At 50.9% G+C, this 26,554-nt stretch overlaps 1 protein-coding gene across 1 annotated transcript in view; it reads right to left on the bottom strand.

The window, feature by feature from the left end:
- Positions 1–26,554, bottom strand: part of PEX6 (peroxisomal biogenesis factor 6) — a 365,667-nt gene that overhangs the window by 160,750 nt on the left and 178,363 nt on the right. Inside the window, exons 8-9 of the mRNA XM_075595120.1 lie at positions 13,638–13,833; positions 13,466–13,542 (exon numbers count right to left, since the gene is read on the bottom strand). Coding sequence (XP_075451235.1) covers positions 13,466–13,542; positions 13,638–13,833 — 273 coding nt within the window. The remainder of the gene's footprint in view (positions 1–13,465; positions 13,543–13,637; positions 13,834–26,554) is intronic.

The raw sequence follows: 26,554 nt of genomic DNA, 5'->3' as shown, positions 1-26,554 counted from the left end.
AAACTACAGGGTCCAAGTTTCAGCCCGTTGCGACCTTCAGAACCGGAGATATGCAAATACCACATAAACCGTTTCATAGTTTATTATAAAATTCTCAGCTGAAAAAGAAATCTCAGTTTTTCACTAAATCCCCATTGAAAACAACGGGCTCCACCGCCATAGGCTTTCAACGGGGAATCTCCGCCATTGGCGTCTATGGGAGTCTGCCGCCATAGACTTACAACGGGGATCCGCCACCGTTGCAGTCTATGGGACTTCTCCGCCATAGCCGGTCAATGGGGAGACGGCCGCCATTGAAGTCTATGGGAAAAACTCCCGAACCTTTATGGTGGTCCATACTCCGTCGGGTTGGTCGGAGAGGGTCGGGAATGGATCTGCGGCCATGCCGGAACAGTGACTGCAGGCACCTCAAATCCCGACCCTCTGAACCCTCCAGAACCGGAGATATGGGCTTATGGTTTACCTTATTTCGGACTTAGCCGTTTTCTCGTGCTGCTTCTGCAGCCGCCATTGAAACCTATGGCGCGACCCGCTCAGCCAGCACGACCCTTTCTGGGGGTCCTGGATTCTTGGACACGGTGGTGGTCAAGTGAGGGGGGGCCTAGGAGCTAGGGGCAACAAGAAATTTATTCCCAGGTGCCCTAGAACCTAAGATTCCCATGCCACTTGTCGTTGAACTTGAACTAACAGTGATGAAAGCTCTTTTCAAGACATTGTTTCCTTTTTGCAGTTTGGACGGCTGCCAACCTGTTCCTGGAGATCGCCGTCGAGGAATCTCCATTGAAGTCAATGGGCCCATTGACTTACAATGGGAAACCGCCGCTCCTCCTCTCGGACGCCATCTGCTGGTCGTTGAAGGAAACAGGTCCAAAACGCTCTCTCCACCATTGAAATGAATGGAGCTTCAATGGCGGCCTATGGTACTTCTGCAAAATGGTGCCTGAAAAGGCGGGAACATTAAACAAAGGGCTATAATCACTATTTAACTATTAACCCTTGTCCTCCCGGATGGATGCCAGTGTGTGTGTGGTACAGACACTTACATGGTGGAAATACATTACAACAGGGGAACATACATTTTCATGTCATAGCAAGGTGAAAACCACATTCCTGGACCGCAGTCCAGTTAACCCCTTGCCTCCCTGGTGAGGTCAGGGGGTGGCCATATGGGGTTCAACCCCTTTAATACTGGGCCAATCCCCCTCTCCCTCTACCGCGCCACGCTGTGCGTCCAGTTTTTCCTGCAAATTGTGATCAATACTAATAACGGAGTACTAACCCCCGCCCCACTGGCGTTCAGCAAACGAGGGCGAACCTGCCGGGTGACGTCATGGCCCCGCTCCCGTCTTTCCCCTGCAGCTCACTGCAGACCAGGAAACTCAGCTGCACACACCGCCAGCCTGGCAGACAGCGGGCCATATCCCAAGGTCACTTCCCTATACAGACATTGAGTGCATGCTACAGGACCTTATCCGTTCAAGAGTCTCTGTCCATCGGAACGCTCTGTCTTTTGTCCTCTATTTGCTTGCCCTAGTGCACCTGTCTGTTCGCATGACCTCTGGTCACTTTAGGTAGGCCGGGTTCTCTTCTCGTGTGTTTAGAAATACTATATATCTGCTAAATGTACGTAATAACTCCGGACAAATAAACGTTTGTTTTGTGTGCAAACCGGATGTGAAATAATTATATATAGAGCATATATAATGTAGTGAAAGAGGTCACGTATGACACACCTGTGAGCACGTGACCTTCATACGGGACAAGGGTTAATACGCAGCTCTCAATCTGGTCCACTTTTAAACTTCCGGAAAAGGTCCCTCAAATGAACAATATCTCCCCTAACCCCGTCCCCGTATACCACCTGTCACAAACAGCGCACAAGTGAGCCCGTGACTTAGATATGCAACCAGGGTTAATACTCACGGCTACTCTATCCTACTCACCTTTCTCCTGCGCAAGGTACTTTCAATGAGTTAATATTAACCCCTTACTCAATACCAATCAAATCTATTAGCTGCCACCATCCAAGAAGTATGCAAAATATGTATTTAATATACACATGGTTTTGTCCAGGGTAACTGCTTAGCAATAACCTGGAGCCTGTGATCTGTGTGGTTGCTGCGGAATTGTCTGCTGTTGCGGCGATTCCTAAGAGCCTGTCATCAGGAATCACAGCAGAATCAACCTCTGTCCCCCTGCATTTGGGACCAACGGTTCCAGTGGCCTCTGCGGAGACCAGACAGGTAAGCCAGACTACTGAGTCGCGACCAGTGACTGACTTACTGTTCCCTTTACCTGTTCCTATTACCCCTGACTTAGAGACTAAGGGTGGGTGGCTAGAATTAGGGACAGCAGATAGGGATGCGGTGAAAGCTGACCCCAGCTTAGAAGGTATGGGACTGCGGGCGTCCGAGTCTTGGCAAAGCGGGGGGTCAGACCACAGGCTGTGGCACCACGGGCTCTGGGGTAGGGAGCCAGGTTCTACCAGGTTAGCCAGGGGCTGGACAGGTAGAAGACGGTTAGTGGGACCCAGGGAGGGTAGGCAGCAAGTGTTGCAGGTAGCCTTCCCGAGCCCGCTAGTGGGGCATCAGGGGGTCACTCACATGAGAACCCAGCTGTTGCAGCCTTACTTCTGGCCGGAGGCAGCAGGGGCAGTGGCAGACTTTGGCCACACCTGGGACGCCTGCCAGCCAGAGGGTAAAGCGGGTGATTATGTGCAGATGCTCCTGAACCTGTTACCAGGAATGGGGAACATGTTTCAGGAAGTAGCTCAGGCAGTGCCAGGCCTCTTAGGTAGGATAGGGTTTCCTAGGGGGGTCCTAGTTGAGCTAGGGGCCCTGGGAGGTAGGCAGGTAGGGGCAGAAGCCAGGGCTAGGGTAGAGCAGCCTAGGGTCCTGTTCTCAGACAAGCTGGGCAGGGCACATAGTACAGATAAGTCTGTGCTTCCAGGTGATCTGCATCCTCTGCATAAGAATACCTATGGAGTACCAGCAGAGGTGGCAGACAGTGCCGAGAGGAAGGCAAAGGGGGAGTCAGTCTTCAGCCTTCAGAATGGCCTCTGCGAGTTTGTCAGGGTGCCATTCAGGATGAGGAATGCTCTGGCTACCTCCCACCGCCTGGTCGGGAGGGCACTAGAGAGAGTGCAGAGGTATGTGGGAACATACAGGGAGAGGATAGTTGGCTTCAGGCAGATCTGGGGTTTGTATCCAGGACAGGCAGCAGCAGTGCTAGCCAGGATTAGGGAGACAGGGAGGACCAAAGTCTATCACATCAATATGCTCAAGGAGGACATAGCTCTGCCAGATCTCCTAGGGGAGGCTAGGCAGGGAGGTACCATAGAGCAGGGGGAGATAGGGGCTCAGCTGAGTGTCAGGCAGAGAGCAGATGCCAGGGCTATGCTAGAGCAGTATAGGGCTCTGTTCACGGACAAGCCAGGGATGACACACATCACTGAGCACCCAGTGCTGACAGGGGATCTGAGACCTCTGCATAAGCACGCTTATAGAGTGTCAGCAGAGGTGAAGGGCAGTATAGAGAGGGAGGTGGAGGAGATGCTGGCCCTAGGGGTAATTGTACCATCCCAGAGCCCTTGGGCTTGTCCAGTAGTCCTATTGCCTAAGAAGGACGGAACCACCCGGTTCTATGTGGCCTACCGGCAGCTCAACGCTGGGACGGTGTCAGATGCCTACCCCATGCCCCGCATGGATGAGTTGCTGGATGAACTCGCGGGGGCAAGTTATCTGACCACCATGGATCTCAGTAAAGGGTACTGACTGATCCCTTTGACCCAGGAGGCTACTTAGAAGTCGGCATTCATCACCCCAAGTGGCCTCTATGAGTTTTTAGTGATGCCATTTGGGATGAAGAATGCACCGGCTACCTTCCAACGCCTGGTCAATTGTTTGCTAGAGGGCATGCAAGGGTTTGCAAGGGCTTATCTGGATGATATTGCTGTGTTCAGTAACTCCTGGGAATCACACTTAATTCATGTGGCTGCGGTGCTAGCCAGGATTAGGGAGGCAGGTCTCGCCTTAAAACCCACCAAGTGCTTAGTAGGGATGGCTGAAGTCTTATACCTAGGGCATAGGGTGGGTGGAGGGCACCTCAAGCCAGAACCAGCTGAGGTAGAGGCAGTAGTGCAGCGGCCCACTCCCAAAACCAAGAAGCAGGTCATGGCTTTCCTAGGCACTGCAGGCTACTATAGGAAGTCTGTTCCCCAGTATAGTGCCATTGCTAAACCCCTGACTGACTTGACCCAGAAGCGACTGTCTGTGCTGGTAGTCTGGTCGCCTGCCTGTGAAGCTGCATTTCAGGCTTTGAAGACTGCACTAGCCAGCGCTCCTATACTGGCCGCTCCAGATTATTCCAAGAAGTTTCTGGTGCAGACTGATGCCAGGTGGGGGACGGGGGTAGTGAGCATCCCGTGGTTTACCTGAGCCGCATCTCTATGGCAGACACTTCACTGTGATCACTGACCATAACCCCCTAAGTTGGTTGCAGAGAGTGTCGGGAGATAATGCCAAGCTCTTGCGCTGGAGCCTGGCCTTGCAAGAATGTGACTTCACCATTCAGCACAAGAAAGGCAGTGAGCATGGGAACGCTGATAGCCTCTCACGGCAGGACAATTCCCAAGACCTAATGACTTCAAAAACCCTCCGGTCAGCCCAACCACCAGAGAAGGTGGCCAGGGCAAACCTTGGGCTTTGAGTGGGGGAGATGTGGCGAAAATGGGGGTAATCAGCGCATTAATAAAGGCAGTGTGCTCAGCTGGTTACCCCTATTTCGTATTGGGGATGAAGGGGTTAATTTTATATGCTGTTCCCATGTACCATTTTCCCCTCTATGCATTGTTGTCCCCTTTTTGCAGGCTTGTCCCTACCTGCAGTGCTGAATAACAGGGGCCGTTCCATTAAGACTGCTAATTTAGGAAAGGAGTGAGCCAGTAGCCTGATTTTTGGTTTGCAGCCTCAGTGTAACACCCCAAGCACACACATATTAAAAATATAACTTTGTCATAAGGGAAACATATATTTTTGATAAAGTGCCTTTCTGTTGCAGTTTTAAAATGTACCGGCAGGATGCAATTTTTTTCTGCTTCAGCCTGAAACCAGGCTCGTGTATCTGCCCGGGGAGGTGATAGGGGAAGGCTGCTGCCTTAAGGAACAAATGTTATGCATACATGAGCCCCCTCTTGGGAGATGCCGATGCGTCTAGGGACGGGTGGGGGGGATGAAAGACCCCAGAGTCTTAAAGTGTCACTTAATCAGGATGTTTCTGAGTAGCAGATCCTGTTACTCATCCTGGATATTTCACACCTTGGGACCAAACTCCAGACATTGCGTCCCCAGAAATGAGTGGCCCCTTTTTACTCAGCAGTGCTACCAAGCTGCTTACTGAGCATGCTCAGAGTTATCTGGGCTGGCTGTAGGATTTGCCCATGTGACATGGCAGGTTCTGATAGGAGGAAGATAATTCCTTGCCAATGGGATGAGGCCAATGTAACACTTCACAGGTCCTTGTCCTTAAAAAGGCCTGTAACCCTCATTCCTGTGTTGTTGTTGTTGTTGTTGCTACCTGATTTCTTCAAGCGGATAAGACATAAGTACAGCGGCTACGATTCCAGAACGCAAGGGGTTAAAAACATCGCAACAAGGAAACTTGCCCTGCTTCAGGATTTCGTTAGCCCTGGGGATTCCAGAACGAACCCCAAAGAACCAGGAAAGACTTTGCACTTTCACAGAAGGATTGGACTGGCTATTTACTTGGCAATTTGCAAAATGACTACATTTTAAAGGACAATCTTCTGGTGCTTTGCACCTTTCTGGACATTATCCCCTGTTCCTATACCTGTAAGTGTAATTATTAAGTGTATTCTGCAGTTGTCGTGTGTTTGCCTATCAAGGGAATAAATCTCAGTTTATTTTGCTCAACCTGTTCTGCTCAATCAGGATCCACGAAATATAAATGTGTTATTAAGCGCGTCTCCCGTCACATGTATCTGCCCGGGGAGGTGATAGGGGAAGGCTGCTGCTTCAGCCTGAAACCAGGCTCGTGTATCTGCCCGGGGAGGTGATAGGGGAAGGCTGCTGCTTCAGCCTGAAACCAGGCTCATGTATCTGCCCGGGGAGGTGATAGGGGAAGGCTGCTGCTGCTTCAGCCTGAAACCAGGCTCGTGTATCTGCCCGGGGAGGTGATAGGGGAAGGCTGCTGCTTCAGCCTGAAACCAGGCTCATGTATCTGCCCGGGGAGGTGATAGGGGAAGGCTTCAGCCTGAAACCAGGCTCGTGTATCTGCCCGGGGAGGTGATAGGGGAAGGCTGCTGCCTGAAACCAGGCTCGTGTATCTGCCCGGGGAGGTGATAGGGGAAGGCTGCTGCTGCCTGAAACCAGGCTCATGTATCTGCCCGGGGAGGTGATAGGGGAAGGCTGCTGCTTCAGCCTGAAACCAGGCTCGTGTATCTGCCCGGGGAGGTGATATGGGAAGGCTGCTGCTTCAGCCTGAAACCAGGCTCGTGTATCTGCCCGGGGAGGTGATATGGGAAGGCTGCTGCTTCAGCCTGAAACCAGGCTCGTGTATCTGCCCGGGGAGGTGATATGGGAAGGCTGCTGCTTCAGCCTGAAACCAGGCTCGTGTATCTGCCCGGGGAGGTGATAGGGGAAGGCTGCTGCTTCAGCCTGAAACCAGGCTCATGTATCTGCCCGGGGCGGTGATAGGGGAAGGCTGCTGCTTCAGCCTGAAACCAGGCTCATGTATCTGCCCGGGGAGGTGATAGGGGAAGGCTGCTGCTGCCTGAAACCAGGCTCATGTATCTGCCCGGGGAGGTGATAGGGGAAGGCTGCTGCCTGAAACCAGGCTCGTGTATCTGCCCGGGGCGGTGATAGGGGAAGGCTGCTGCCTGAAACCAGGCTCGTGTATCTGCCCGGGGAGGTGATAGGGGAAGGCTGCTGCTGCTTCAGCCTGAAACCAGGCTCGTGTATCTGCCCGGGGAGGTGATAGGGGAAGGCTGCTGCTGCCTGAAACCAGGCTCGTGTATCTGCCCGGGGAGGTGATAGGGGAAGGCTGCTGCTGCCTGAAACCAGGCTCGTGTATCTGCCCGGGGAGGTGATAGGGGAAGGCTGCTGCTGCCTGAAACCAGGCTCATGTATCTGCCCGGGGAGGTGATAGGGGAAGGCTGCTGCTGCCTGAAACCAGGCTCGTGTATCTGCCCGGGGAGGTGATAGGGGAAGGCTGCTGCTGCCTGAAACCAGGCTCATGTATCTGCCCGGGGAGGTGATAGGGGAAGGCTGCTGCCTGAAACCAGGCTCGTGTATCTGCCCGGGGAGGTGATAGGGGAAGGCTGCTGCTGCTTCAGCCTGAAACCAGGCTCGTGTATCTGCCCGGGGAGGTGATAGGGGAAGGCTGCTGCTGCCTGAAACCAGGCTCATGTATCTGCCCGGGGAGGTGATAGGGGAAGGCTGCTGCCTGAAACCAGGCTCGTGTATCTGCCCGGGGCGGTGATAGGGGAAGGCTGCTGCCTGAAACCAGGCTCGTGTATCTGCCCGGGGCGGTGATAGGGGAAGGCTGCTGCCTGAAACCAGGCTCGTGTATCTGCCCGGGGAGGTGATAGGGGAAGGCTGCTGCTGCTTCAGCCTGAAACCAGGCTCGTGTATCTGCCCGGGGAGGTGACAGGGGAAGGCTGCTTCAGCCTGAAACCAGGCTCATGTATCTGCCCGGGGAGGTGATAGGGGAAGGCTGCTGCCTGAAACCAGGCTTGTGTATCTGCCCGGGGAGGTGATAGGGGGAAGGCTGCTGCCTGAAACCAGGCTCATGTATCTGCCCGGGGCGGTGATAGGGGAAGGCTGCTTCAGCCTGAAACCAGGCTCGTGTATCTGCCCGGGGAGGTGATAGGGGGAAGGCTGCTGCCTGAAACCAGGCTTATGTATCTGCCCGGGGAGGTGATAGGGGAAGGCTGCTGCTTCAGCCTGAAACCAGGCTCATGTATCTGCCCGGGGAGGTGATAGGGGAAGGCTGCTGCTTCAGCCTGAAACCAGGCTCATGTATCTGCCCGGGGAGGTGATAGGGGAAGGCTGCTGCTGCCTGAAACCAGGCTCGTGTATCTGCCCGGGGAGGTGATAGGGGAAGGCTGCTGCTTCAGCCTGAAACCAGGCTCGTGTATCTGCCCGGGGAGGTGATAGGGGAAGGCTGCTGCTTCAGCCTGAAACCAGGCTCGTGTATCTGCCCGGGGAGGTGATAGGGGAAGGCTGCTGCCTGAAACCAGGCTCGTGTATCTGCCCGGGGAGGTGATAGGGGAAGGCTGCTGCCTGAAACCAGGCTCGTGTATCTGCCCGGGGAGGTGATAGGGGAAGGCTGCTTCAGCATGAAACCAGGATCGTGTATCTGCCCGGGGAGGTGATAGGGGAAGGCTGCTGCTGCCTGAAACCAGGCTTGTGTATCTGCCCGGGGAGGTGATAGGGGAAGGCTGCTTCAGCCTGAAACCAGGCTCATGTATCTGCCCGGGGAGGTGATAGGGGAAGGCTGCTGCCTAAAACCAGGCTTGTGTATCTGCCCGGGGAGGTGATAGGGGGAAGGCTGCTGCCTGAAACCAGGCTCATGTATCTGCCCGGGGCGGTGATAGGGGAAGGCTGCTTCAGCCTGAAACCAGGCTCGTGTATCTGCCCGGGGAGGTGATAGGGGGAAGGCTGCTGCCTGAAACCAGGCTTATGTATCTGCCCGGGGAGGTGATAGGGGAAGGCTGCTGCTTCAGCCTGAAACCAGGCTCATGTATCTGCCCGGGGAGGTGATAGGGGAAGGCTGCTGCTTCAGCCTGAAACCAGGCTCATGTATCTGCCCGGGGAGGTGATAGGGGAAGGCTGCTGCCTGAAACCAGGCTCGTGTATCTGCCCGGGGAGGTGATAGGGGAAGGCTGCTGCTTCAGCCTGAAACCAGGCTCCCTTTTGAGTTTAACACCATGGCCCCGAGGGGACTCAATGAGGATTTCAAACTTGGGTGCTTTCTTTGATACTGTTCTATCTATATACTGTACTGGTTTCCCTGTGTCTTCCTGTACCCGTTTTCCCCCTTCTCCCTCCCCCCCCCTCTCCACCTCTCCCCCCCCCCCCTCTCCACCTCTCCCCCCCTCCCCTCCACCCCCTTCCCCTGCTGTGCTTGGATGTATGTGTTTCCATTTCCCCCTGTCTAGTGTATTTGTAATACATGCCATTGATAAATAAGTATTTTTGCTCTTTCATCCTTTACTGCCATTCCTTGTGGTTACATTATATGCCTGGTAGCCCTTTGACATATTACTGGATTAACTAGTTAACCCGCTACTATGAGAAATGTTGCTTTTATTTCCCTCCCCTCACCCACTGGCTGATATTATAGCATGCCCTTGGAGGCCTCTCCCACTGGCTGATATTATAGCAAGCCCTTGGAGGCCTCTCCCACTGGCTGATATTATAGCATGCCCTTGGAGGCCTCTCCCACTGGCTGATATTATAGCATGCCCTTGGAGGCCTCTCCCACTGGCTGATATTATAGCATGCCCTTGGAGGCCTCTCCCACTGGCTGATATTATAGAATGCCCTTGGAGGCCTCTCCCACTGGCTGATATTATAGCATGCCCTTGGAGGCCTCTCCCACTGGCTGATATTATAGCATGCCCTTGAAGGCCTCTCCCACTGGCTGATATTATAGCATGCCCTTGGAGGCCTCTCCCACTGGCTGATATTATAGCATGCCCTTGGAGGCCTCTCCCACTGGCTGATATTATAGCATTCCCTTGGAGGCCTCTCCCACTGGCTGATATTATAGCATGCCCTTGGAGGCCTCTCCCACTGGCTGATATTATAGCATGCCCTTGGAGGCCTCTCCCACTGGCTGATATTATAGCATGCCCTTGGAGGCCTCTCCCACTGGCTGATATTATAGCATGCCCTTGGAGGCCTCTCCCACTGGCTGATATTATAGCATGCCCTTGGAGTCCTCTCCCACTGGCTGATATTATAGCATGCCCTTGGAGGCCTCTCCCACTGGCTGATATTATAGCATGCCCTTGGAGGCCTCTCCCACTGGCTGATATTATAGCATGCCCTTGGAGGCCTCTCCCACTGGCTGATATTATAGCATGCCCTTGGAGGCCTCTCCCACTGGCTGATATTATAGCATGCCCTTGGAGTCCTCTCCCACTGGCTGATATTATAGCATGCCCTTGGAGGCCTCTCCCACTGGCTGATATTATAGCATGCCCTTGGAGGCCTCTCCCACTGGCTGATATTATAGCATGCCCTTGGAGTCCTCTCCCACTTGCTGATATTATAGCATGCCCTTGGAGGCCTCTCCCACTGGCTGATATTATAGCATGCCCTTGGAGGCCTCTCCCACTGGCTGATATTATAGCATGCCCTTGGAGGCCTCTCCCACTGGCTGATATTATAGCATGCCCTTGGAGGCCTCTCCCACTGGCTGATATTATAGCATGCCCTTGGAGGCCTCTCCCACTGGCTGATATTATAGCATGCCCTTGGAGTCCTCTCCCACTGGCTGATATTATAGCATGCCCTTGGAGGCCTCTCCCACTGGCTGATATTATAGCATGCCCTTGGAGTCCTCTCCCACTGGCTGATATTATAGCATGCCCTTGGAGGCCTCTCCCACTGGCTGATATTATAGCATGCCCTTGGAGGCCTCTCCCACTGGCTGATATTATAGCATGCCCTTGGAGGCCTCTCCCACTGGCTGATATTATAGAATGCCCTTGGAGGCCTCTCCCACTGGCTGATATTATAGCACGCCCTTGGAGGCCTCTCCCACTGGCTGATATTATAGCATGCCCTTGGAGGCCTCTCCCATTGCTTCGTTTGGATCGCCGCAGTGATGTCTGTGACAGACCTACCTTGATGCGCAGCTAGATGCTATCTCTGCTACTTGAATAGCCATGACGTGGGGGAAACACAACACGTCTCTTAGCTACGAGGGACGCCGTGCTGCTTTCCTTGATGGTGACGTGGCCGCGCATGCGCACTGACTCGCGCTGTGAAGTCTCTTTCTGTATTCCACGGCGGCATGGCGACCACCAGTGCGGCACCGTAGCAACGGAGGACGCTATTTGCCTACGCGTTGACTGGCTGTCGGCCTGAATTGCGTGCGCATTACTTGTTGTTATTGAGCATTCAGCTGATCTGATGACGTCAGATACGCGACGACGGAGACATTGGGACAAGTCATGGGACTCCTTGCACGACCAATCAGCGAGTCTGGTTGAGTTAATTGGGTGTGGGTTTAGGGGTGTATAAGGTATCTACTGGCCAGTGGTGTCAAGCACCACCCTGAGGAAGGTCCCATGAGGACCGAAACGTTGGTCATGTTTGTGCTGTTTTTACTACTGAATACAGGTTTTTTCACTTATCTGTGAGTGCTGTCTTGTGTCTGCTCTTGCTAGGGTAGGCTGCTTATATATATATATATATATATATATATATATATATATATATTAAATGGAAATATTACTGTATGCTCATTTGCATGTCTTAGGTCTGCAACCCCGCCTTTCACCATTATCACCCAGCACTTCCACTGCAGCAAGGGATTCTGGGAGATGACATGCAAATGAGTACAGTGCCACCTTTTGCTTCAAAACCATTAACATGGTTTTTGTCACTTTTTTTACCCACCATAACTTAACTAAGTATTCTAAAACCTATCCTTGCTTCATTTTTGCATAGCCAGTATAACCAACCCCACACTGAGGAGACACATTAAAGTGGAAACGGCTGTCTGTGGGTGGGTTTGCTGGCTATGCATCTTATCCCAGGCTGTGCTCAAAGCTGTAAAATGCAGCAAGTTTAAGCTTATAGGGGACCATGTTAAATTGTTTTGAAGCAAAAGGTGGCACTGTGTGCTCATTGGCATGTAATTTCCCAGAGTCCCTTGCTGCAGTGGAAGTGCTGTGTGCTGGGTGATAATGGTGGAAGGCGGGGTTGCAGACCTCTCTAAGACATGCAAATGAGCATACAGGAATATTTCCATTTGCTATATGCTTTGATGTGGAGGGTTTTTGTCACTTTTGAACTGAATATATATATATATATATATATACACACATACATAACCGCATGGCAGCAAAAAGGAGACAACACTCAGGTGAATGAAAATAAATGTATTAAATACAGCACATAACTCCAACGTTTCGATCCCACAGGGGGATCTTCCTCAGGGGGGTGTATATATATATATATATATATATATATATATATATATATATATATATATATATATATATATTTTGATGTACACACCATGTTGCAGCATCTTTTAGTCCCAGATAACGGCAGGAAACGTCGTATTTTCTATGCAGGGGTTTATTTTCAGGGATTAAATCAAATGCTAACAGGTGCACCGTCCCTTTAAATCAAAACAACACAAAAATAATACCTATTCCCTTTAGGGATAGCTAACTACACCATAGCTTAGCCATAGCCATAGCCATATATATATTAGTTTCTATCATATCTCCCTCTCCCTTCTCCCCTCTAACCTGCACATATTAACCCTTTATATATGTGACAGTTTCTCTCATATCCCCCTCCTCAGCGGCACATATTAACCCTTTATATATGTGACCATTTCTCTCATATCCCGTCCCTTTTCCCCTCTAAGCTGCACATATTAACCCTTTATATATGTGACAGTGTCTCATATCCCCCTCTCCATCCCCCCCCCAAGCTGCACATATTAACCCTTTATATATGTGACAGTTTCTCTCATATCCCCCTCCTCAGCGGCACATATTAACCCTTTATATATGTGACCATTTCTCTCATATCCCGTCCCTTTTCCCCTCTAAGCTGCACATATTAACCCTTTATATATGTGACAGTGTCTCATATCCCCCTCTCCATTCCCCCCCCAAGCTGCACATATTAACCCTTTATATATGTGACAGTTTCTCTCATATCCCCCTCCTCAGCGGCACATATTAACCATTTATATATGTGACAGTTTCTCTCATATTCACCCTCACCTCTAAGCTGTGCGCGGGAGAGGCAGGACCCAGCCACGCGAGAGGCAGGACCCAGCCACGCGAGAGGCAGGACCCAGCCACGCGAGAGGCAGGACCCAGCCACGCGAGAGGCAGGACCCAGCCACGCGAGAGGCAGGACCCAGCCACGCGAGAGGCAGGACCCAGCCACGCGAGAGGCAGGACCCAGCCACGCGAGAGGCAGGACCCAGCCACGCGAGAGGCAGGACCCAGCCACGCGAGAGGCAGGGGCCAGCCACGCGAGAGGCAGGGGCCAGCCACGCGAGAGGCAGGGGCCAGCCACGCGAGAGGCAGGGGCCAGCCACGCGAGAGGCAGGGGCCAGCCACGCGAGAGGCAGGGGCCAGCCACGCGAGTGCATGGGCCAGCCACGCGAGAGGCAGGGGCCAGCCACGCGAGAGGCAGGGTCCAGCCACGCGAGAGGCAGGCGCCAGAAGAAAGATACTTACCAGGAGCTTGTGATTCGGGAACACGCAACGCGTCCAGCGTCTGACAGCAGAGCACAGAGATCTCCCAGCAGAAAGCCCTGAGAGAGAGAGCGCATTATACACCGCACACACAGCAATGATTAACCCCTTGCCAGAGCATTGCAAAGCTGTAACCAAGGTCCGTGCATCTCACCGCGGTCATGCGTGCAAGTCGGGCGATGCGGACGTCCCTCCCGAGGGGGAGGGGATCGGTGAGCGCACTGAGTAAGGAGCGGCGCTGATCTTCAGATGGGGGGTCCAGGGAAACCTCATGGAGGAAACATGTCTGCACATCCAGCGGGATGTCACGGAGGCAAGACGTGGTCGCAATCACCAGGAGAGGCAGATCCCTGCGGGACACAGAGGAGAGATTGAGGGGAGCGAGCACGGGGGGGGGGGAGCGAGCGCGGGGGGAGGGAAAGCGAGCGCGGGGGGAAGGAAAGCGAGCGCGGGGGGAAGGAAAGCGAGCGCGGGGGGAAGGAAAGCGAGCACGGGGGGAAGGAAAGCGAGCGCGGGGGGAGGGAAAGCGAGCGCGGGGGGAGGGAAAGCGAGCGCGGGGGGAGGGAAAGCGAGCGCGGGTAAGCAAGCGCGGGGGGGAAGCGAGTGGGGAGGGAAAGCGAGCGCGGGGGAGGAAAAGCGAGCGCGGGGGGAGGGAAGCGAGCGCGGGGGAAGGAAAGCGAGCGCTGCGAGAGGGAAAGCGAGCGCGGGGGAAGGAAAGCGAGCGCGGGGGAGGGAAAGCGAGCGCGGGGGAAGGAAAGCGAGCGCGGCAGGAGGGAAAGCGAGCGCGGGGGAGGGAAAGCGAGCGCGGGGGAGGGAAAGCGAGCGCGGGGGAGGGAAAGAGAGCGCGGGGGGCGAAAGTGAGCGCGGGGGGGGGAAAGCAAGCGCGGGGGGGGGAAAGCAAGCGCGGGGGGGGAAGCAAGCGCGGGGGGGGGGGAAGCGAGCGCGGGGGGGAAGCGAGCGCGGGGGGAAGCGAGCACGGGGGGAGATCGAGCGGCGGGGGAGAGCGAGCGGAGGGGGGAGAGCGAGCGGAGGGGGGAGAGCGAGCGGAGGGGGGAGAGCGAGCGGAGGGGGGAGAGCGAGCGGAGGGGGGAGAGCGAGCGGAGGGGGATCGAGCGGAGGGGGATCGAGCGGAGGGGGATCGAGCGGAGGGGGATCGAGCGGAGGGAGAGCGAGGTGGATGAGAGGAGGGGAGAGCGAGGAGGATGAGAGGAGAGGAGAGCGAGGAGGATGAGAGGAGGGGAGAGCGAGGAGGATGAGAGGAGGGGAGAGTGAGAGAACAAAACCTATCAGGGCTTAACATTGTGATGTCTATAGAAGTACTATCTTCTGCGCACTGTAGAAGTGCTGTGTCACTGTTCTGCACACTGTAGAAGTGCTGTGTCACTGTTCTGCGCACTGTAGAAGTGCTGTGTAACTGTTCTGCGCACTGTAGAAGCGCTGTGTAACGGTTCTGTACACTGTAGAAGTGCTGTGTAACTGTTCTGCACACTGTAGAAGTGCTGTGTAACTGTTCTGCGCACTGTAGAAGCGCTGTGTAACGGTTCTGTACACTGTAGAAGTGCTGTGTAACTGTTCTGCGCACTGTAGAAGTGCTGTGTAACTGTTCTGCGCACTGTAGAAGTGCTGTGTAACTGTTCTGCGCACTGTAGAAGTGCTGTGTCACTGTTCTGCACACTGTAGAAGTGCTGTGTAACTATTCTGCACACTGTAGAAGTGCTGTGTAACTGTTCTGCGCACTGTAGAAGTGCTGTGTAACTGTTCTGCACACTGTAGAAGTGCTGTGTAACGGTTCTGCACACTGTAGAAGTGCTGTGTTACTGTTCTGCACACTGTAGAAGTGCTGTGTAACTGTTCTGCACACTGTAGAAGTGCTGTGTAACTGTTCTGCGCACTGTAGAAGTGCTGTGTAACTGTTCTGCGCACTGTAGAAGTGCTGTGTAACTGTTCTGCGCACTGTAGAAGTGCTGTGTAACTGTTCTGCGCACTGTAGAAGTGCTGTGTAACTGTTCTGCGCACTGTAGAAGTGCTGTGTAACTGTTCTGCACACTGTAGAAGTGCTGTGTAACTATTCTGCACACTGTGGAAGTGCTGTGTAACTGTTCTGCACACTGTAGAAGTGCTGTGTAACTGTTCTGCACACTGTAGAAGTGCTGTGTCACTGTTCTGCACACTGTAGAAGTGCTGTGTCACTGTTCTGCACACTGTAGAAGTGCTGTGTAACTGTTCTGCGCACTGTAGAAGTGCTGTGTAACTGTTCTGCGCACTGTAGAAGTGCTGTGTAACTGTTCTGCACACTGTAGAAGTGCTGTGTAACTGTTCTGCACACTGTAGAAGTGCTGTGTAACTGTTCTGCACACTGTAGAAGTGCTGTGTAACTGTTCTGCGCACTGTAGAAGTGCTGTGTAACTGTTCTGCACACTGTAGAAGTGCTGTGTAACTGTTCTGCACACTGTAGAAGTGCTGTATAACTGTTCTGCACACTGTAGAAGTGCTGTGTAACTGTTCTGCACACTGTAGAAGTGCTGTGTCACTGTTCTGCACACTGTAGAAGTGCTGTGTAACTGTTCTGCGCACTGTAGAAGTGCTGTGTCACTGTTCTGCACACTGTAGAAGTGCTGTGTAACTGTTCTGCACACTGTAGAAGTGCTGTGTAACTGTTCTGCACACTGTAGAAGTGCTGTGTAACTGTTCTGCACACTGTAGAAGTGCTGTGTCACTGTTCTGCACACTGTAGAAGTGCTGTGTAACTGTTCTGCACACTGTAGAAGTGCTGTGTAACTGTTCTGCACACTGTAGAAGTGCTGTGTAACTGTTCTGCGCACTGTAGAAGTGCTGTGTCACTGTTCTGCACACTGTAGAAGTGCTGTGTAACGGTTCTGCACACTGTAGAAGTGCTGTGTAACGGTTATTCACACTGTAGAAGTGCTGTGTAACTGTTCTGCACACTGTAGAAGTGCTGTGTAACTTTCTGCGCACTGTAGAAGTGCTGTGTAACTGTTCTGCACACTGTAGAAGTGCTGTGTCACTGTTCTGCGCACTGTAGAAGTGCTGTGTCACTGTTCTGCACACTGTAGAAGTGCTGTGTAACTGTTCTGCGCACTGTAGAAGTGCTGTGTAACTGTTCTGCGCACTGTAGAAGTGCTGTGTAACTGTTCTGCGCACTGTAGAAGTGCTGTGTCACTGTTCTGCACACTGTAGAAGTGCTGTGTAACTGTTCTGCACACTGTAGAAGTGCTGTGTAACTGTTCTGCACACTGTAGAAGTGCTGTGTAACTGTTCTGCACACTGTAGAAGTGCTGTGTAACTGTTCTGCGCACTGTAGAAGTGCTGTGTCACTGTTCTGCACACTGTAGAAGTGCTGTGTAACTGTTCTGCACACTGTAGAAGTGCTGTGTAACTGTTCTGCACACTGTAGAATTGCTGTGTAACTGTTCTGCGCACTGTAGAAGTGCTGTGTAACTGTTCTGCGCACTGTGGAAGTGCTGTGTAACTGTTCTGCGCACTGTAGAAGTGCTGTGTAACTGTTCTGCGCACTGTAGAAGTGCTGTGTCACTGTTCTGCACACTGTAGACGTGCTGTGTAACTGTTCTGCGCACTGTAGAAGTGCTGTGTAACTGTTCTGCGCACTGTAGAAGTGCTGTGTCACTGTTCTGCGCACTGTAGAAGTGCTGTGTAACTGTTCTGCGCACTGTAGAAGTGCTGTGTCACTATTCTGCGCACTGTAGAAGTGCTGTGTTACTGTTCTGCACACTGTAGAAGTGCTGTGTAACTGTTCTGCACACTGTAGAAGTGCTGTGTAACTGTTCTGCACACTGTAGAAGTGCTGTGCAACTGTTCTGCGCACTGTAGAAGTGCTGTGTCACTGTTCTGCACACTGTAGAAGTGCTGTGTTACTGTTCTGCACACTGTAGAAGTGCTGTGCAACTGTTCTGCGCACTGTAGAAGTGCTGTGTCACTGTTCTGCACACTGTAGAAGTGCTGTGATACTGTTCTGCACACTGTAGAAGTGCTGTGTTACTGTTCTGCACACTGTAGAAGTGCTGTGTAATTGTTCTGCGCTCTGTAGAAGTGCTGTGAAACTGTTCTGCACACTGTAGAAGTGCTGTGTAACTGTTCTGCACACTGTATAAGTGCTGTGTAACTGTTCTGCACACTGTAGAAGTGCTGTGTAACGGTTCTGCACACTGTAGAAGTGCTGTGTAACTGTTCTGCACACTGTAGAAGTGCTGTGTTACTGTTCTGCGCACTGTAGAAGTGCTGTGTAACGGTTCTGCGCACTGTAGAAGTGCTGTGTCACTGTTCTGCACACTGTAGAAGTGCTGTGTAACTGTTCTGCGCACTGTAGAAGTGCTGTGTAACGGTTATGCGCACTGTAGAAGTGCTGTGTAACTGTTCTGCACACTGTAGAAGTGCTGTGTAACTGTTCTGCGCACTGTAGAAGTGCTGTGTAACTGTTCTGCACACTGTAGAAGTGCTGTGTCACTGTTCTGCACACTGTAGAAGTGCTGTGTCACTGTTCTGCACACTGTAGAAGTGCTGTGTCACTGTTCTGCACACTGTAGAAGTGCTGTGTAACTGTTCTGCGCACTGTAGAAGTGCTGTGTAACTGTTCTGCACACTGTAGAAGTGCTGTGTAACTGTTCTGCGCACTGTAGAAGTGCTGTGTCACTGTTCTGCACACTGTAGAAGTGCTGTGTAACTGTTCTGCACACTGTAGAAGTGCTGTGTCACTGTTCTGCACACTGTAGAAGTGCTGTGCAACTGTTCTGCGCACTGTAGAAGTGCTGTGTAACTATTCTGCGCACTGTAGAAGTGCTGTGTAACTGTTCTGCACACTGTAGAAGCGCTGTGTAACTGTTCTGCACACTGTAGAAGTGCTGTGTAACTGTTCTGCACACTGTAGAAGTGCTGTGTAACTGTTCTGCGCACTGTAGAAGTGCTGTGTCACTGTTCTGCACACTGTAGAAGTGCTGTGTAACTGTTCTGCACACTGTAGAAGTGCTGTGTCACTGTTCTGCACACTGTAGAAGTGCTGTGTTACTGTTCTGCACACTGTAGAAGTGCAGTGTAACTGTTCTGCGCACTGTAGAAGTGCTGTGTAACTGTTCTGCACACTGTAGAAGTGCTGTGTAACGGTTCTGCGCACTGTAGAAGTGCTGTGTAACTGTTCTGCGCACTGTATAAGTGCTGTGTAACTGTTCTGCACACTGTAGAAGTGCTGTGTAACTATTCTGCACACTGTAGAAGTGCTGTGTAACTGTTCTGCACACTGTAGAAGTGCTGTGTAACTGTTCTGCACACTGTAGAAGTGCTGTGTCACTGTTCTGCGCACTGTAGAAGTGCTGTGTAACTGTTCTGCACACTGTAGAAGTGCTGTGTAACTGTTCTGCACACTGTAGAAGTGCTGTGTAACTGTTCTGCGCACTGTAGAAGTGCTGTGTAACTGTTCTGCACACTGTAGAAGTGCTGTGTAACGGTTATGCACACTGTAGAAGTGCTGTGTAACTGTTCTGCACACTGTAGAAGTGCTGTGTAACTGTTCTGCACACTGTAGAAGTGCTGTGTCACTGTTCTGCGCACTGTAGAAGTGCTGTGTAACTGTTCTGCACACTGTAGAAGTGCTGTGTAACTGTTCTGCACACTGTAGAAGTGCTGTGTAACTGTTCTGCGCACTGTAGAAGTGCTGTTTAACTGTTCTGAACACTGTAGAAGTGCTGTGTAACGTTATGCACACTGTAGAAGTGCTGTGTAACTGTTCTGCACACTGTAGAAGTGCTGTGTAACTGTTCTGCGCACTGTAGAAGTGCTGTGTAACTGTTCTGCGCACTGTAGAAGTGCTGTGTCACTGTTCTGCACACTGTAGAAGTGCTGTGTAACGGTTCTGCACACTGTAGAAGTGCTGTGTAACGGTTATTCACACTGTAGAAGTGCTGTGTAACTGTTCTGCACACTGTAGAAGTGCTGTGTAACTTTCTGCACACTGTAGAAGTGCTGTGTAACTGTTCTGCGCACTGTAGAAGTGCTGTGTCACTGTTCTGCACACTGTAGAAGTGCTGTGTAACTGTTCTGCGCACTGTAGAAGTGCTGTGTAACTGTTCTGCACACTGTAGAAGTGCTGTGTCACTGTTCTGCACACTGTAGAAGTGCTGTGTAACTGTTCTGCACACTGTAGAAGTGCTGTGTAACGGTTCTGCACACTGTAGAAGTGCTGTGTAACTGTTCTGCGCACTGTAGAAGTGCTGTGTCACTGTTCTGCACACTGTAGAAGTGCTGTGTAACTGTTCTGCGCACTGTAGAAGTGCTGTGTCACTGTTCTGCACACTGTAGAAGTGCTGTGTAACTGTTCTGCACACTGTAGAAGTGCTGTGTAACTGTTCTGCACACTGTAGAAGTGCTGTGTCACTGTCTGCACACTGTAGAAGTGCTGTGTCACTGTTCTGCACACTGTAGAATTGCTGTGTAACTGTTCTGCACACTGTAGAAGTGCTGTGTAACTGTTCTGCGCACTGTGGAAGTGCTGTGTAACTGTTCTGCGCACTGTAGAAGTGCTGTGTAACTGTTCTGCGCACTGTAGAAGTGCTGTGTCACTGTTCTGCACACTGTAGACGTGCTGTGTAACTGTTCTGCACACTGTAGAAGTGCTGTGTAACTGTTCTGCGCACTGTAGAAGTGCTGTGTCACTGTTCTGCACACTGTAGAAGTGCTGTGTCACTATTCTGCGCACTGTAGAAGTGCTGTGTTACTGTTCTGCACACTGTAGAAGTGCTGTGTAACTGTTCTGCGCACTGTAGAAGTGCTGTGTCACTGTTCTGCACACTGTAGACGTGCTGTGTAACTGTTCTGCACACTGTAGAAGTGCTGTGTAACTGTTCTGCGCACTGTAGAAGTGCTGTGTAACTGTTCTGCACACTGTAGAAGTGCTGTGTAACTGTTCTGCGCACTGTAGAAGTGCTGTGTCACTATTCTGCGCACTGTAGAAGTGCTGTGTTACTGTTCTGCACACTGTAGAAGTGCTGTGCAACTGTTCTGCGCACTGTAGAAGTGCTGTGTCACTGTTCTGCACACTGTAGAAGTGCTGTGTTACTGTTCTGCACACTGTAGAAGTGCTGTGTAACTGTTCTGCGCACTGTAGAAGTGCTGTGTAACTGTTCTGCGCACTGTAGAAGTGCTGTGAAACTGTTCTGCACACTGTAGAAGTGCTGTGTAACTGTTCTGCACACTGTAGAAGTGCTGTGTAACTGTTCTGCACACTGTAGAAGTGCTGTGTAACGGTTCTGCACACTGTAGAAGTGCTGTGTAACGGTTATGCGCACTGTAGAAGTGCTGTGTAACTGTTCTGCACACTGTAGAAGTGCTGTGTAACTGTTCTGCGCACTGTAGAAGTGCTGTGTAACTATTCTGCGCACTGTAGAAGTGCTGTGTAACTGTTCTGCACACTGTAGAAGTGCTGTGTAACTGTTCTGCACACTGTAGAAGTGCTGTGTCACTGTTCTGCACACTGTAGAAGTGCTGTGCAACTGTTCTGCGCACTGTAGAAGTGCTGTGTAACTGTTCTGCACACTGTAGAAGTGCTGTGTAACTGTTCTGCGCACTGTAGAAGTGCTGTGTCACTGTTCTGCACACTGTAGAAGTGCTGTGTAACTGTTCTGCACACTGTAGAAGTGCTGTGTCACTGTTCTGCACACTGTAGAAGTGCTGTGTTACTGTTCTGCACACTGTAGAAGTGCAGTGTAACTGTTCTGCGCACTGTAGAAGTGCTGTGTAACTGTTCTGCACACTGTAGAAGTGCTGTGTAACGGTTCTGCGCACTGTAGAAGTGCTGTGTAACTGTTCTGCGCACTGTATAAGTGCTGTGTAACTGTTCTGCACACTGTAGAAGTGCTGTGTAACTATTCTGCACACTGTAGAAGTGCTGTGTAACTGTTCTGCACACTGTAGAAGTGCTGTGTAACTGTTCTGCACACTGTAGAAGTGCTGTGTCACTGTTCTGCGCACTGTAGAAGTGCTGTGTAACTGTTCTGCACACTGTAGAAGTGCTGTGTAACTGTTCTGCACACTGTAGAAGTGCTGTGTAACTGTTCTGCGCACTGTAGAAGTGCTGTGTAACTGTTCTGCACACTGTAGAAGTGCTGTGTAACGGTTATGCACACTGTAGAAGTGCTGTGTAACTGTTCTGCACACTGTAGAAGTGCTGTGTAACTGTTCTGCACACTGTAGAAGTGCTGTGTAACTGTTCTGCACACTGTAGAAGTGCTGTGTAACTGTTCTGCACACTGTAGAAGTGCTGTGTCACTGTTCTGCACACTGTAGAAGTGCTGTGTAACTGTTCTGCACACTGTAGAAGTGCTGTGTAACTGTTCTGCGCACTGTAGAAGTGCTGTGTAACTGTTCTGCACACTGTAGAAGTGCTGTGTAACGGTTATGCACACTGTAGAAGTGCTGTGTAACTGTTCTGCACACTGTAGACGTGCTGTGTAACTGTTCTGCACACTGTAGAAGTGCTGTGTAACTGTTCTGCACACTGTAGAAGTGCTGTGTAACTGTTCTGCACACTGTAGAAGTGCTGTGTAACTGTTCTGCGCACTGTAGAAGTGCTGTGTAACTGTTCTGCACACTGTAGAAGTGCTGTGTAACTGTTCTGCACACTGTAGAAGTGCTGTGTCACTGTTCTGCGCACTGTAGAAGTGCTGTGTAACTGTTCTGCACACTGTAGAAGTGCTGTGTAACTGTTCTGCACACTGTAGAAGTGCTGTGTAACTGTTCTGCGCACTGTAGAAGTGCTGTTTAACTGTTCTGCACACTGTAGAAGTGCTGTGTAACGTTATGCACACTGTAGAAGTGCTGTGTAACTGTTCTGCACACTGTAGAAGTGCTGTGTAACTGTTCTGCACACTGTAGAAGTGCTGTGTAACTGTTCTGCACACTGTAGAAGTGCTGTGTAACTGTTCTGCACACTGTAGAAGTGCTGTGTCACTGTTCTGCACACTGTAGAAGTGCTGTGTCACTGTTCTGCACACTGTAGAAGTGCTGTGTCACTGTTCTGCACACTGTAGACGTGCTGTGTAACTGTTCTGCACACTGTAGAAGTGCTGTGTAACTGTTCTGCACACTGTAGAAGTGCTGTGTAACTGTTCTGCACACTGTAGAAGTGCTGTGTAACTGTTCTGCACACTGTAGAAGCGCTGTGTCACTGTTCTGCACACTGTAGAAGTGCTGTGTCACTGTTCTGCGCACTGTAGAAGTGCTGTGTAACTGTTCTGCACACTGTAGAAGTGCTGTGTAACGGTTCTGCACACTGTAGAAGTGCTGTGTAACTGTTCTGCACACTGTAGAAGTGCTGTGTAACTGTTCTGCACACTGTAGAAGTGCTGTGTAACTGTTCTGCGCACTGTAGAAGTGCGGTGTCACTGTTCTGCACACTGTAGAAGTGCTGTGTTCCTGTTCTGCACACTGTAGAAGTGCAGTGTAACTGTTCTGCGCACTGTAGAAGTGCTGTGTAACTGTTCTGCGCACTGTAGAAGTGCTGTGTAACTGTTCTGCACACTGTAGAAGTGCTGTGTAACTGTTCTGCACACTGTAGAAGTGCTGTGTCACTGTTCTGCACACTGTAGAAGTGCTGTGTCACTGTTCTGCACACTGTAGAAGTGCTGTGTAACTGTTCTGCACACTGTAGAAGTGCTGTGTTACTGTTCTGCACACTGTAGAAGTGCTGTGTTACTGTTCTGCACACTGTAGAAGTGCTGTGTAACTGTTCTGCACACTGTAGAAGTGCTGTGTCACTGTTCTGCACACTGTAGAAGTGCTGTGTTACTGTTCTGCACACTGTAGAAGTGCTGTGTCACTGTTCTGCACACTGTAGAAGTGCTGTGTTACTGTTCTGCACACTGTAGAAGTGCTGTGTAACTGTTCTGCGCACTGTAGAAGTGCTGTGTAACTGTTCTGCGCACTGTAGAAGTGCTGTGTAACTGTTCTGCACACTGTAGAAGTGCTGTGTTACTGTTCTGCACACTGTAGAAGTGCTGTGTTACTGTTCTGCACACTGTAGAAGTGCTGTGTCACTGTTCTGCACACTGTAGAAGTGCTGTGTCACTGTTCTGCACACTGTAGAAGTGCTGTGTAACTGTTCTGCACACTGTAGAAGTGCTGTGTAACTGTTCTGCACACTGTAGAAGTGCTGTGTAACGGTTCTGCACACTGTAGAAGTGCTGTGTTACTGTTCTGCACACTGTAGAAGTGCTGTGTCACTGTTCTGCACACTGTAGAAGTGCTGTGTTACTGTTCTGCACACTGTAGAAGTGCTGTGTAACTGTTCTGCGCACTGTAGAAGTGCTGTGTAACTGTTCTGCGCACTGTAGATGTGCTGTGTAACTGTTCTGCGCACTGTAGAAGCGCTGTGTAACGGTTCTGCACACTGTAGAAGTGCTGTGTAACTGTTCTGCACACTGTAGAAGTGCTGTGTAACGGTTCTGCACACTGTAGAAGTGCTGTGTAACTGTTCTGCGCACTGTAGAAGTGCTGTGTAACTGTTCTGCACACTGTAGACGTGCTGTGTAACTGTTCTGCACACTGTAGAAGTGCTGTGTCACTGTTCTGTGCACTGTAGAAGTGCTGTGTCACTGTTCTGCGCACTGTAGAAGTGCTGTGTAACTGTTCTGCACACTGTAGAAGTGCTGTGTAACTGTTCTGCACACTGTAGAAGTGCTGTGTAACTGTTCTGCGCACTGTAGAAGTGCTGTTTAACTGTTCTGCGCACTGTAGAAGTGCTGTGTAACTGTTCTGCACACTGTAGAAGTGCTGTGTAACTGTTCTGCGCACTGTAGAAGTGCTGTGTAACTGTTCTGCACACTGTAAAAGTGCTGTGTTACTGTTCTGCACACTGTAGAAGTGCTGTGTAAGTGTACTGCGCACTGTAGAAGTGCTGTGTAACTGTTCTGCGCACTGTAGAAGTGCTGTGTCACTGTTCTGCACACTGTAGAAGTGCTGTGTAACTATTCTGCACACTGTAGACGTGCTGTGTAACGGTTCTGCACACTGTAGAAGTGCTGTGTAACTGTTCTGCGCACTGTAGAAGTGCTGTGTAACTATTCTGCGCACTGTAGAAGTGCTATGTAACTGTTCTGCACACTGTAGAAGTGCTGTGTAACTATTCTGCGCACTGTAGAAGTGCTGTGTAACTATTCTGCGCACTGTAGACGTGCTGTGTAACTGTTATGCACACTGTAGAAGTGCTGTGTAACTATTCTGCACACTGTAGACGTGCTGTGTAACTGTTCTGCACACTGTAGACGTGCTGTGTAACTGTTCTGCACACTGTAGAAGTGCTGTGTAACTGTTCTGCACACTGTAGAAGTGCTGTGTAACTGTTCTGCACACTGTAGAAGTGCTGTGTAACTGTTCTGCACACTGTAGAAGTGCTGTGTAACTGTTCTGCACACTGTAGAAGTGCTGTGTCACTGTTCTGCACACTGTAGAAGTGCTGTGTCACTGTTCTGCACACTGTAGAAGTGCTGTGTCACTGTTCTGCACACTGTAGACATGCTGTGTAACTGTTCTGCACACTGTAGAAGTGCTGTGTAACTGTTCTGCACACTGTAGAAGTGCTGTGTAACTGTTCTGCACACTGTAGAAGTGCTGTGTCACTGTTCTGCACACTGTAGAAGTGCTGTGTAACTGTTCTGCACACTGTAGAAGTGCTGTGTAACTGTTCTGCGCACTGTAGAAGTGCTGTGTAACTATTCTGCGCACTGTAGAAGTGCTGTGTAACTATTCTGCGCACTGTAGACGTGCTGTGTAACTGTTCTGCACACTGTAGAAGTGCTGTGTAACTATTCTGCACACTGTAGACGTGCTGTGTAACTGTTCTGCACACTGTAGAAGTGCTGTGTAACTGTTCTGCACACTGTAGAAGTGCTGTGTAACTGTTCTGCACACTGTAGAAGTGCTGTGTAACTATTCTGCGCACTGTAGAAGTGCTGTGTAACTATTCTGCGCACTGTAGACGTGCTGTGTAACTGTTCTGCACACTGTAGAAGTGCTGTGTAACTGTTCTGCACACTGTAGAAGTGCTGTGTAACTGTTCTGCACACTGTAGAAGTGCTGTGTAACTATTCTGCGCACTGTAGAAGTGCTGTGTAACTATTCTGCGCACTGTAGACGTGCTGTGTAACTGTTCTGCACACTGTAGACGTGCTGTGTAACTGTTCTGCACACTGTAGAAGTGCTGTGTAACTGTTCTGCACACTGTAGAAGTGCTGTGTAACTGTTCTGCACACTGTAGAAGTGCTGTGTAACTATTCTGCGCACTGTAGAAGTGCTGTGTAACTATTCTGCGCACTGTAGACGTGCTGTGTAACTGTTCTGCACACTGTAGAAGTGCTGTGTCACTGTTCTGCACACTGTAGAAGTGCTGTGTTACTGTTCTGCACACTGTAGAAGTGCTGTGTAACTGTTCTGCACACTGTAGAAGTGCTGTGTAACTGTTCTGCACACTGTAGAAGTGCTGTGTAACTGTTCTGCGCACTGTAGAAGTGCTGTGTCACTGTTCTGCACACTGTAGAAGTGCTGTGTTACTGTTCTGCACACTGTAGAAGTGCAGTGTAACTGTTCTGCGCACTGTAGAAGTGCTGTGTAACTGTTCTGCACACTGTAGAAGTGCAGTGTAACTGTTCTGCGCACTGTAGAAGTGCTGTGTAACTGTTCTGCACACTGTAGAAGTGCTGTGTAACGGTTCTGCACACTGTAGAAGTGCTGTGTAACTGTTCTGCACACTGTAGAAGTGCTGTGTAACTGTTCTGCACACTGTAGAAGTGCTGTGTAACTGTTCTGCACACTGTAGAAGTGCTGTGTCACTGTTCTGCGCACTGTAGAAGTGCTGTGTAACTGTTCTGCGCACTGTAGAAGTGCTGTGTCACTGTTCTGCACACTGTAGAAGTGCTGTGTAACTGTTCTGCACACTGTAGAAGTGCTGTGTAACTGTTCTGCACACTGTAGAAGTGCTGTGTCACTGTTCTGCACACTGTAGAAGTGCTGTGTAACTGTTCTGCACACTGTAGAAGTGCTGTTTAACTGTTC

Source organism: Ascaphus truei, chromosome 4 (genome assembly GCF_040206685.1).
Source record: "Ascaphus truei isolate aAscTru1 chromosome 4, aAscTru1.hap1, whole genome shotgun sequence".
NCBI lineage: Eukaryota > Metazoa > Chordata > Amphibia > Anura > Ascaphidae > Ascaphus > Ascaphus truei.
This window is presented reverse-complemented; position numbering and strand designations above follow the sequence as displayed.